Consider the following 12,079-nt stretch of genomic DNA (forward strand, 5'->3'; position numbering starts at 1 on the left):
CGGTTAACTTAGACCACACTTAGACGAATCATTTTGCATCAGCCAGTTTGTTGAACAACATGCAATACGATACATCTTGTAGAAAATATTAGTTAAGAAAAAGTGACGTGGACTAAACGTATGAAGTTTTAAAAGCTCAGTGCGCTACATAATTTAAACTTCGCTTGATTTAAGTTCAAGTCCAACAGTGGGTTCGAGAAAGATAATTTACATTTTGTTTGTGTAGTTTTCACGTTTAATATTGGTTTAAAGTTTGCCTGTTTTTTTAGCAGCACAAAAGTGTTAAGATCGCATTCAAAGTCTTAAGTTTTGTACGCGTTCGAACTTTAAGTTATTCTAATTTTTTCGGTACTAGTTTTTCTAGCCTTTTAAGCCTCAAATTATTCTAGTTTAAAAATCAGGAAGCGAGTGATATGGCGAAACATATAATAGCGCTGTCTTTGCACGGCTTGGTGGTAACGGGGGCGGTTGCGTTAGCGCTTTGGGCGGCCGGCGTGAGTGCGGGCGCCGCTCGCTACGACACTGCGACGCCCTACGCGCCGCCCGCCGTAAAGTACAAGTACATTCCGTTGCAGTAAGTATTTCATTATATTTTTTCTCTTATTAAATTTTTATTCGTCTTATACGGTACGGTATTTTACGGTCCATAGTTAGATTTTTACAATCGTTTTAGGATTTTGAAATACCTAGCTATAAAGTTACTAGCAAGTACGTAGGTAGATAATTGTACAATTCGTAATTATTTTATAGAAAAAATAGAAATGATAAGTGGATGAGTTGTTATTTGTAAAAAAACCCTACATTTTTGACTAGTAAAGTTCTTACCAAATACTCATCCTGCTTGAAGAAATAGTTACCTACCAACATCGAAAATTAAAACTTCTGTAACCCAGGTGATCCCCATTAGGGCTCCGTTTTTTTTTCGAGGACGGAACTCTTAAAATGTGTATTTTTTTTCAAAGTTCCAGTAGTGCAGTCGAAACACCTAATGCAGATGAACTGGAAGATGATACTTCAAGCTCGGGAATGCCGACGTCCGAGTTAATTCTGACCCTTTTCCGCACCGCCCTCGACGTGGTCAGAAAAATTAACAAAAATCGTTCTGCAGCAGCCTTGCATACCACTGGCAGCAACAGTACCGCCGTCCAGGTACGTGATATTAAACTTGTTATTTGATATTCAAGAATATTTTTTTAAATATTTGTTTTAGATAAATTTCATTACTGCTATACATCGTACCTATATTAGACAGGCGGTAAATAAGACACTAATGAAGAAAACCTACTCTTTTCTGAGAGATAATTAATCATGATGCCATGACTGTAAATCAAAAGGTTTTAACATCTAACGATAACGTATTCAAGAGGTATAGCCCGCTGAGAAACAGACGGATGGACAGTGGAGGCTTAGTATAGTAATAGGGTCGCGTTAGCACCCTTCTGGTGCCGAACCGTAAAAAAATCTGTTTTGTAAATATTACATTATCTCGTTTGAAGCTACTACTGAAAACAAATTAAGAAAAACTCTGAATATAAAGTGCAGGCATTGTATAAGTATTAAGAATGGTAACCAACCATGAAAGAGGGGCATGATAACGGCACTGTCTGAACTAGGTGACCGGGTGTCAACGCTAATTGTCCACGATAGCCGGTTAGTCCGGCACCCTTGTTAGTTTGTTTAGACATGCAATTGTAACCTAAGCCTTAGGATCAAAGCACACACGGCATTTTTAGAGTTATCGATTGGTTATTTGTTTTATTATTATCGTATATATCGTATAGTTAATAGAAGCTGCCCCAGCGATTTAATGTAGATTACACCTACATAAATGACATCATTGGCATAACATGCTCAAACGCAACAGAAACGCTACAGAATCTGCAGTCGCTCAAACACGCGTAGATTGCGGCATCGATCGGGTACGGAATCCTAATGTTTTGTATCCTTGCCTTAATTTTTTTTCTATAGTTAAATAATGCAGGTACCATAATTGACAAATTGTGTAATTTTTGGTACCTATATCCACTTACGTCCTTAGCTAAGTATATGTAAAAAAATAGTTTTGAAATAATGTTTTCTGCTTCAGTTGCGTCGCAAACATGTTGGTAATGGCACATCAGACTCTGGAAGAGGTTTTGAAGATTACTATGACGAGCACCACTACCATGAGACGACGACCACCGAGAAGCCTATGAAGCAAGGAAGATACACTGACCCCTGGGCTGGATACTACGACTGGATCATTAACGAGGGCTCCTTCAAGTTCTGGAGCGTTTTCCAGGTAAAATTGGCAGTACTATTTATTTATAATATCGGGAAAACAAGCTGTCGAGTCGGGTCCCGTGATATTACTTTTCATTCCCTACCTATCACTACCCATATTATAAATGTGAGTCTGTTAGTCGGTTTGTCAGCAAGCTTTTTGCGGCCCACCCGTTTAAATTTTGACAAAATTTGGTACAACAATAGCTTGCATCTCGGAGACGGACAATAGGCTACTTTTATCCCAGAAACGATTGTTAATTTTACATTAGTTTACTACATTTAGTTAAAAACCATGTGACACATCCTTCTTTTTGTTATGGAAAATTTCACGGGTTTTCTAATCCCTAAATCCACACGGGCGAAGTCGCGAGTATCAGCTAGCAAAACGTAAATGTCTTTACTTTAAGTATATTGTAAAAATAAATTGTTTGCAAGATGCACTTTGGAGATTGAAATAGAATTGTTGCCACAATAAACACTTTTCAACGGAGTCATCTTATTAGACTTTTCTCCCTTAATTTCAAAAATCATATGGGACCTACAAAACACACCCGATGAGTAAAAAAACATCAGACATCTCGACCTAGTTTATTATTGAAAATCTAGTAGCTGGGTGACCGAGTTTTGCTCCGGATTGAAAACGATTTTACCCGACGCCCACGCTAAGACTTCGATCACTTCATAAACCCAAATAATCTCTATTTTGTGAACTACGTAATTTTTTACACCTTTTAAATTCTTTATATCTTACTATCTTCTAGTAATCAAAACTCACCTTTATAGATCTCTTATTTAAATAAAATAGGTAGGTATATAAAGAGCAACAGCCGACTTTCTTGCTGGTTCTTTCGGTATGAAAGGCATTCAGAACCAGAGTGGAAGATTCTTTTGACGATTCAAAAGCACTTGTAAAATTTTAGAATTAATTTCTTTCTATATCTATAAATGCGGTTCTTACGAAATAGGTTTATATTAATTTTGGAATATAAGTGAGCGAAGCAAAGTAAGGCGAGTTGGCTAGTGTACTAATAATACTAATATTATACAGTATACTAATATTATAAAGAGAAAAGATTTATTTGTTTGTAATTGATAAACTCTGAAACTACTGAACCAATTTTAACAATTCTTTCACCATTAAAAAACCACTTTATCCAGAAGTAACAAAGCCATAAACCGCGGATGAAGCGTGCAATACCTAGTAGGTATCTAACATAAGAATTTCTCTGCCATAAGGTGTTGTCTCTTGGTGTTATGAGTTTCCACGTAATCTGCATGTGGATAACATCAACATAATTTCCCAAGATTGTCACATGACAAATGTTAGGCGAGCAAATAATCATTCCGACCTCAAATTCATTGTAGCGCATCGTACCGAAAAATTATCATTAGCCCTGTTTGTTATTTACCGCAAAAACAGTAATTCCGTTGTTTTATGGTGTACCTACCTAAGACAAACTGAAGTCTTTGGCTTTAGCAATGACACAGTTTTAATACGACGACCGTAAATAGGTACATTATGATGTATGAGAGGAAGTATTTTATGAAGACCTTGCAGGCTGCACGTCCCAACTTCGTCACCTTTTCGTTTGCTTCTAAGTACTTTATAAAGGACGGATTTATGTATAGTTAAAACGTCATTATCCTGTGTAATTTTATAGTTTTTAATTATATTTTGCTTCTATATCGGAAACACGTGTTTAATGTTACGTTCGTCGGGAGCGTAATCGGTAATATCATTTTCACGGTCATATTTTAAGTGCTGCTTCTTTGTGTCTTCAACTGTTTCCTGATATTTTTTATAAGCAGCCAAGTGGTGTTAAATTAGCACGATGTGTTCTTTTCTATTGGGCAAATGAACATGTGAACATAAATAAGTATTTAGACTTTTGTTTGAAAGGATTTGTAAACATACTCTATAGGTAGATTTAATGATTCGTGATGTTATATCTAATGCAAATAGACGTTTCACATTAATCTTTCGCTCGTCAGTGTTATTATTTCCGTATGGTCATAAAAGTTTATCTTCTTGAGAAGTCAAAAAGTGTACTTAGTTTCCGAAAGAGGCTGCTAACATGATCACGTAGCAGTGGCTCTGAGCGTGCAGGTCGTGGTATTGAACTTCATGCGCAGCTTATTTTAAGGTTTGGATAGACACGCCACATACCGGCAGCGATTCGACGGCAGCAGGACGGGAGGACTTCACATTGAATGCGTTTATGATTTAATAAACTGGCCAAGTGCGAGTCAGACTCATGCACCGAGGGTTCTGTACTCGGGTATATTTTTCGATATTTTGCACGATAAATCAAAAACTATTATGCATAAAAAAAACTGTTTAAGAATATACAGGTATTAAGCCCGTTCATATGATACCCCACTTAGTATAGTTATCTTTGAAAATTAAAACACATTTTTTGTGATGTACCCACAAATTCACGGTTTTCGGATTTTTTCCTTTACTTTACTTTAAGAACTGCCTACCTGGAAAATTTCATAATTCTAGGCCAAAGGGAAGTACCCTATAAGTTTTCTTGACAGATACGACGGATACGACAGACGGACAGACGAACAGACAGACAACAAAGTGATCCTTTAAGGGTTCCGTTTTTCCTTTTGAGGTACCCTTCCTTTCCTTTTGAACCCTAGTAAACTAAGATCTGTATGATGCAGGCCACGCCAACGGCATGGCGTCAGCTCAGCTTATACACACGTACCGCAGTGTGGTCTCTCTCTACTATATACAGTTTTTCTATTAGGTATAAGCTACTATTTTCTGGAGCTGTATCAAGACACGTACATTTCGCTACTATCACGTTGTGACTGACCTAGCTTTTACCCTCGCGAGTAAAACAGAGCATCCCAAAGCTTTAAGTTATGAATCCCGAGCTAAATTTCCGGTTGAATCATTTTGAAAAATAATAGATTCTTTTAGTAAGGGAAAATCACGTAACATACCTATCAGTCTTTCTCACGTAAATGTCATGAAATGTGGGAAGACGCCACAAAAGTTTTTATTGCAAAAATCTTGTGAAAAGTTATAAATTTTTGAGTACAGCCTACAACTACATAGTGAATGCTACCGTAACAATTTATAAATGATTTATTAATGATCTTTATAATGTGTTTTCGAATCAATTCGCCAATGTTGATCAGATAAGATAAGATAAGATGTTAGGTAAGTTTTAATTAAGTCGGTAGTTAACTTTCATTAAAAAAATCTAAAAAATAACCGTTTTTGAATTTCTTTCTGAAATATAAAGAAGACATTTATTTTATTCATAAAAAATTGATAAGCAAATTCCGTTTGCACTGAAAGAAAAATTGCCGGTGTCGAATTTGTCAAGTTCACGTCTCTAGGTCAAACACCTTTACGTAAATAAGTGTAAATTAGCAACAACAATTACATAAGCTAGGCAGAAATCGATTATATACACGATATGATAATTACTAAAGTATTCATAATAATTGCTGCATTATTATTTGTTTACTTAATAATGGAAGTGTACAAATGGCTTTGTGTTAGCACGGCACTTTACGCGTCACAAAACATTTTATGTGTACCTACTAAGTACTATCATTCTTTAGAAAATACAAGAATGGCGAGAATGCTGATTTATTAATAAGTTTGATTCACACATTCTTTCAGTTTGAGAAAGCTTAACTATCTTTTTTTTCAGCTCTTCACGGCAGCAGTTCTACTCTACGCGTGCTTGTCAGCTATCTACTACGCCAAATTCAACCCTATTATCCCGGATTACAGTTTAGAATACGACGACTATTTCTTAGAGCGTAAAGCTAGAAGTATAGACGCTTCACAGACTCCCTCAGGACTTAGTTGGATAAATCCGACAACGTTTCAGTTTGTTTTAGACGCGATATCAAAACATTATGGAGAACAATAACGAAAGATTGAAATTAGCTTCTTATAACCCTAAGATATCATCGGTTGTTCATGTTTATTAAAATTAAACCATGTTGCCTATACTTAGTCTCAAGTAACAACATAAGTGACTGGATTAAAAAGTAACGTAGTGTCGATCTTTTAAAACTATAAATAACTCTAAATACTAAAACTAAAGCAAGGATATATAAACTCATTTTTAAATTCGTTGTTACGAATGAGAGGATCAGTTAATTATACCCATAGCTAAGTTAAGCTTTTCAAGCTAAGTTAAGAATTTAAAAGGGTAGGTACTTTAGAGGCCGTCAAACTTTAAAGGCCTCTTTTACGTCTCTACTTAGACCCAATCCTTGGATGTTAAAATTTAAGTAAGTACATACTTAATATTATGTACAGTAAGCACCGTTTTATATAGGGAAACGACAGCAATTAATTGGTTAATATTTATGAATAGTCAAACGATGTGAGCTTTTGTTACCCTATATACAACCGATCCGATTCCATGGAACTTTAGTTAAAGATCCCTGTGATCAGATCTTTTTATCATTACAATTAAGTTTTAGTCAATAATTTTGTAATTAAAGAATTTTTTAGATAAATAATTAATACATTAGTAAATAATAATTCAATGATATACCTAAGTAGTATTTAATTTAGTGTGTAGTAAAAAATATGCTCAATTGTTTAGTTTTAAATTGTTGTTGTGTTAATTAACTTAATTAAAAAATCTCTGTAGGTATTTTATGTGTGCTCAGACCTAGTTCCTAATTTTTTTTTGGTTAAAAATAACTTTGTTAAGACAAATTGTTAGTTACAAAACTGGAATTAAAATACGTTACTTTGATATATACCTATTAGCGTTTTTTTGGGTAATCAAATCCCAACGAGACTGTTTGAAAAAAGTGTTACTTTTAAGTGTAATTAGGAAATCTGGACGACTTGTACCTTTGGATAGTGGCAAAACCTGATCAAATTTCGACAAAATAGATTCGGAACCTTAAAAGATAGATTATTATTCCTTCTAGCATCGATATGCAAGTCTGTGTTGCATAGCTAGCTAATATTATGCCTACGTCCCTTTGTGTGGAACAGGAAGCATAAAACAGGACCGATAAGGAATTCCAGTTTCTTCCAACGCGAATGTTTGTGTTATGCAAAGAAATGTTAAGACTTTCATAAAGGCTTGTTAAAATTACTTTGAACAATGTTTTTCCACAAAATGTTCAAAGAAAATATTAACTGAAATATTTGAAATAATTATATCGTTTGTTCCGTGTGGGCGATAGGTTCAAAACGAAGAGGCTTCTCTATAAAATTAATTCAAATAATAATAATTGTGAGAATCTTTCATTATTACAATAAAAAGGTAAACGGTAACACTGAAGTATGGAAACCATACCCAGCCACGGCGGACACAAACGAAATTAACAGTAGGTATACATATTATATTCAAATACGGCTCTGATCTTCACTGACATACTCGTTGGTCACGTTGTAAAAATTTAAATAATTTTTGTACTTACCACGAAAGAAAAACTATTCATTTATTTTTAACTATTTATTTACTCTTTTCAATATTTAATAACTTTTCCCCCATCAATTTTGAATGAAATATTTATATATAATATACGGAACATGTAGATTTAAAACTATTTTGGTTCATGTCCGCAACTTTCCATAGACGCGGGTCCAAAACGACTTATGGTATCGACATAGGTACTCAAGACTCGTAGTTTTAAAATGGTCATAGCGGGGGCAAATGAAAAACCCTTTAATAAAACGATACCTGACTGTCCGATCTGTCAACTTAGAGCTGTCTCCAACTCCTGCACGAATCGGGCTGTTTTCCATGCACATACGAGTAGCTATTATGACCAAGACATTCGCTAAGAAAGGATTTTTGAAAATTCAAGGGGTGAAGTTCTAAAGGGGTTTTGTAAGTGTAGTCTAAAATATAAACACGTAGATGGAACATACTTACGTTCTGCTTAGATAGAATTTACTTAATAGATAAATATCTCTTTTTATGTCAATGCGTGCTTATAGGTAGCTACTTGACATAAACACAGGCTAGACCAATATAATGCGGTTTATGTTGGCAGCGGTCGACCCAGGGTTCGACGGCCGGTCGTCCTGGCTACTCGTAGGTACTCTAGGATATTCACAGGATGTCGCTAACTCCGCCTGCTAGTCTGTAAGGTATTATTACAGAGCATTGTTATTTACGTTTTCCCTCTAACTGTAATGTGTTATGAATCATATTTTTTTTCGATCGTATAAAGATCGTAACATTTGTTTGCAACATAAATTAATAATAGATATATTTTTATGTACGAAGTTTTATTTAGGTTTTTATTGTTTCTGTCAGTGTAACTTTCTTTTATGATTAAAGTTTGCCTATCATACCATACCATTTGGGACTATGTAGGTCTCCTACAGACTTGGGACTTATACCCTACTTTATAGTCTATAAGTATAGATACATATATAATTATGGTTAAGTTCTTCTAGTTGTAGGATTGATTGTCTTTCATTCCTTATCAGTCTGTTAACTTACAAAATGATGTTTTTTTTTTCTAAAGAAAAGGGTTTAGTAAAATTGAATTAAGTAAGTCAAATTTTTTAATTTTTGAGGTGATGGTGATAACTATTTTCGTACATAGTTTTACTACATAGGCTACGAGGGTTCCAAATGCACCCTGTTCTGTGAAGAAGCATAGAATCGCAATTCCTTATCAGGTCATAATTCCGTCAACAGATAACGTTTCGCATGATAGGCGATTATTGAACGATCAATTAGGCTATCTCACGCTTCAGCGGTAAACCACAACAGTTTCCGTATTTTTGCGGTTCTCTATCGCTTTGCGTGCGCTTCACTTATCTGAGGCGACACCGTTATGTCTGAGAGCTGTGTTTTGCTGTGGTAGAGTTAAGGTTGTTAGTGCGTTTTGCTTTGGGCGGGTTGGCGCGCCAGTTCAACGCTCAAGCGATGCGCAAACGCACAGCCTTTAAGGCAGTTACACTGCGCGGGTGTCTCTTATTTGTTCAAACAGTGCCCTAACGAGATTAACTGGCACACAGTTGTTTTATGAACAAATAAACGAACTAAGTGAACAGTGTTTGTTTGGTATTCGAAAACTTCCTCGGGGACTGCTGAACTGCTCTATTTTATAGGTAAGTTTATTTTTAAAATATTCAAAGTCAACGGCATGATAGTCCGAAGTTTACTAGGTCAAAAATTAGGTGTCGCAGGTTCAAATCTATTGAAAACTATAAACTGAGTAAGAGATACAGGATTTTAGCTAAAAGCTATTACGAGAAAATATCTACATTTTTACGTGTTAATAAATAATAAAATTAAAATGGACAAAAATCAATTAATTGCGTGAGATGTTCATCTATGCGGATAATTCAATCATCACGAATTAATTTTACAATTTATGTTATCTTCAACTCGTGATTATGGATCGTCGTGTTAATGAACTTTGTGAACCTTTAAAAGTATGGTACTCGCAGGTAGGGTATATATTTAAGTTTAATAATTGACGTGCATTCCATAAAGGCAAAGAGGCACAGTCCATCTCATGAGGTTCGGCTTCCAATCCCAATTTTTAGGATGATAATACAATAGCCTAACCTAAAAGCTGCATTACCGAGAAAAATGTCAAGAAAATCTGATCAGAATTCTGAATGATTATGAAATAATTATAACGTAGGTACTAGAGGATGCCGGTGCCTTCGTCTGCGCGGATTTAGGTTTTTAAAACTCCCGTTACGTAGGAAATCTTTGATTTTCCGGGATAAAATTAGGCTATTTGAATCTCCAGGATGCAAGCTGTATGTACCGAATATAGACGATGTCCCCAATTTCGTACACAATATGGATTGAGGTTTTTTAAAAATCTCGCAGGATCTCTTCGGTTATCCAGGATCAAAAGTTAAAGCCCATGTCCTTTCCCGGTATGCAAGCTATTTCTGTATCTTTCATGAAAATCGGTTAAAAAGATGGGCCGTGAAAAGCTAGCAGACAAACAGACAAACGCATATTCGCATTTATATTATAAATACATACTAAAATAACCATATAGTATATACTAGCTGTGCCCGCGACTTCGTTCGCGTGGAATAGTGACTTTTCGCGCTTTATATAGCCACGGACGCTCAGGCGCGAGGCGCCGTGATTCTTTAAATTGACATAACTTTTTTATTTATGAACCGATTGACATGAAATAAACACTAAATCCTAAGTGAAGCTTACTACAATATATTAGTGAAAACCGTATCTAAATCGAATAAGCCGTTTCTGAGATTAGCGTGCACAAACACACAGACAAACAGACAAACAGACAAACAGACAAAAAAAAAATTAATTACAATTTCGGGTTCGGCATCGATATAATAACAACCCCTGCTACTTTTTTTTTATATATTTCCATTGTACAGACACCACTTTTCTACAATTTTATTATATGTATAGATAGAAGTATAGATTAAAATATGAATAGGTAAATATAAAAAAAAACGTCCATTAGAAGTTAATTGCGAATAAAATATGGAAACACGCGCGATGTATAATTTCCCTTGAAAAGACATCAACGCACTTGCAAGCAACGCACATCACTACTGCCCCGAGCATGCGGTAAAACTCGATATCGATATATATGTATTGTGATACGAAACAGGTTTGTATGTGTGTATGGTGTAATTAATCTACACTGCACCATAATTATTCATATAACTGTTATATAACTGGTTTAACGTACTTATTTTATAGGTTTATATTATATGTACCTATTATTTAGATTTTTGATAATAATCACATCACACTTAATATTATAAAGGCGAAAGTTTGTATGTGTGTGTGTGTGTGTGTATGTTTGTTACTCCTTCACGCAAAAACTACTGGACGGATTTGGCTGAAATTTAGAATGAAGATAGATAATATCCTGGATTAGCACATAGGCTACTTTTTATCCCGGAAAATCAAAGAGTTCCCACGGGATTTCGAAAAAGCTAAACCCACGCGGGCGAAGTCGCGGGCATCGGCTAGTCCTTAATATCTCTAAAAAAATCTAGTCTTTGCACTAAATTCTGGAATCCGAATTTTGTACGGGTGAAGCTGAGGGCAGTTTGCATAATAAGTACTTTGGCTTACTTGCTCTTAATAAAGTAATTTTTATTCATTACAGTGTTTTATTAGGGCGTGAGTTTAAGAATAAACCCTCTACCACTATTGCAACAACGTAAGAACAATATTTGACGCCAGACATCCTTAAAGTTTAATAAATTGTTAAAAAAGGGTGTCTGGTTGGGAGTTGCCACGATACTCAATTTCTTGCAATGCATGACATGATTTCTAATACTTATTATTCCGAAGAAAATATTTAAAAAAAATAGACTTTAAACTTTGACGTAAGATATTTTTACACCTTTGTTACCTGTTATTTCCCAAAGTCACCATGATCCAGACTTCATAGTCGCTGATCGTTCCTCCCTGCTTCAGCTCTTATAAAATAACGAAGGTCTGGCCCTAACGGGCTCTCAGTCCATATTCCGTCGAAATCTACTTATAACGGATGTTTCAGCTACTTTACATCAAAAGATGCAAATCTAATTTATCTAAATATAAACATAGTATAGCTATGTATATAAATGCCGTTATAAAATAGCCAACAGGTTATCACAATAATTAAGAGACCGGTTGAATTTATTTCATCCGGTGACTCATGTTACTTGCTGCAGGTTTTATTATGCATAGTCGCATTGTAATATACAAACAATTAATCTTAAACTTTATCATATTATTCTAGGATACAAATTATAATATTTGAAGTAATATGAAAAAATAACATAATGTATGCATGCTAATTTTTGTATGACATGATTATCTTCCAAAACAGCAGAGTAAAT

The 12,079-nt window shown here is 35.0% G+C and overlaps 2 protein-coding genes across 3 annotated transcripts in view; both read left to right on the plus strand.

Annotated features, from left to right (window-relative positions):
• The first annotated feature begins 413 nt into the window (after positions 1-413).
• On the plus strand, positions 414-6,928 carry LOC123876063. Its single transcript, XM_045922194.1, has 4 exons — positions 414-574; positions 963-1,149; positions 2,087-2,281; positions 5,946-6,928. The coding sequence occupies exons 1-4, from the start codon at positions 414-416 to the stop codon at positions 6,168-6,170; spliced, it is 768 nt and encodes a 255-aa protein (XP_045778150.1). The 3' UTR covers positions 6,171-6,928.
• Positions 6,929-9,187: 2,259 nt separating this feature from the next.
• LOC123873684 overlaps positions 9,188-12,079 on the plus strand; it is a 65,645-nt gene continuing 62,753 nt past the window's right edge. For both annotated transcript variants that reach the window (XM_045918666.1, XM_045918674.1), the window contains exon 1: positions 9,188-9,343. The gene's annotated coding sequence lies outside the window, so the exon portion shown is untranslated. The remainder of the gene's footprint in view (positions 9,344-12,079) is intronic.

Source organism: Maniola jurtina, chromosome 2 (assembly GCF_905333055.1).
Source record: "Maniola jurtina chromosome 2, ilManJurt1.1, whole genome shotgun sequence".
NCBI classification, from domain to species: domain Eukaryota; kingdom Metazoa; phylum Arthropoda; class Insecta; order Lepidoptera; family Nymphalidae; genus Maniola; species Maniola jurtina.

Coding starts and splice junctions, on each gene's coding strand:
- LOC123876063 (XM_045922194.1), top strand. CDS start 414: ATGGCGAAACATATAATAGCGCTGTCTTTGCACGGCTTGGTGGTAACG. Junction 575..962: donor TACAAGTACATTCCGTTGCA/GTAAGTATTTCA, acceptor TTTTTTTCAAAG/TTCCAGTAGTGCAGTCGAAA. Junction 1,150..2,086: donor GCAACAGTACCGCCGTCCAG/GTACGTGATATT, acceptor TTTCTGCTTCAG/TTGCGTCGCAAACATGTTGG.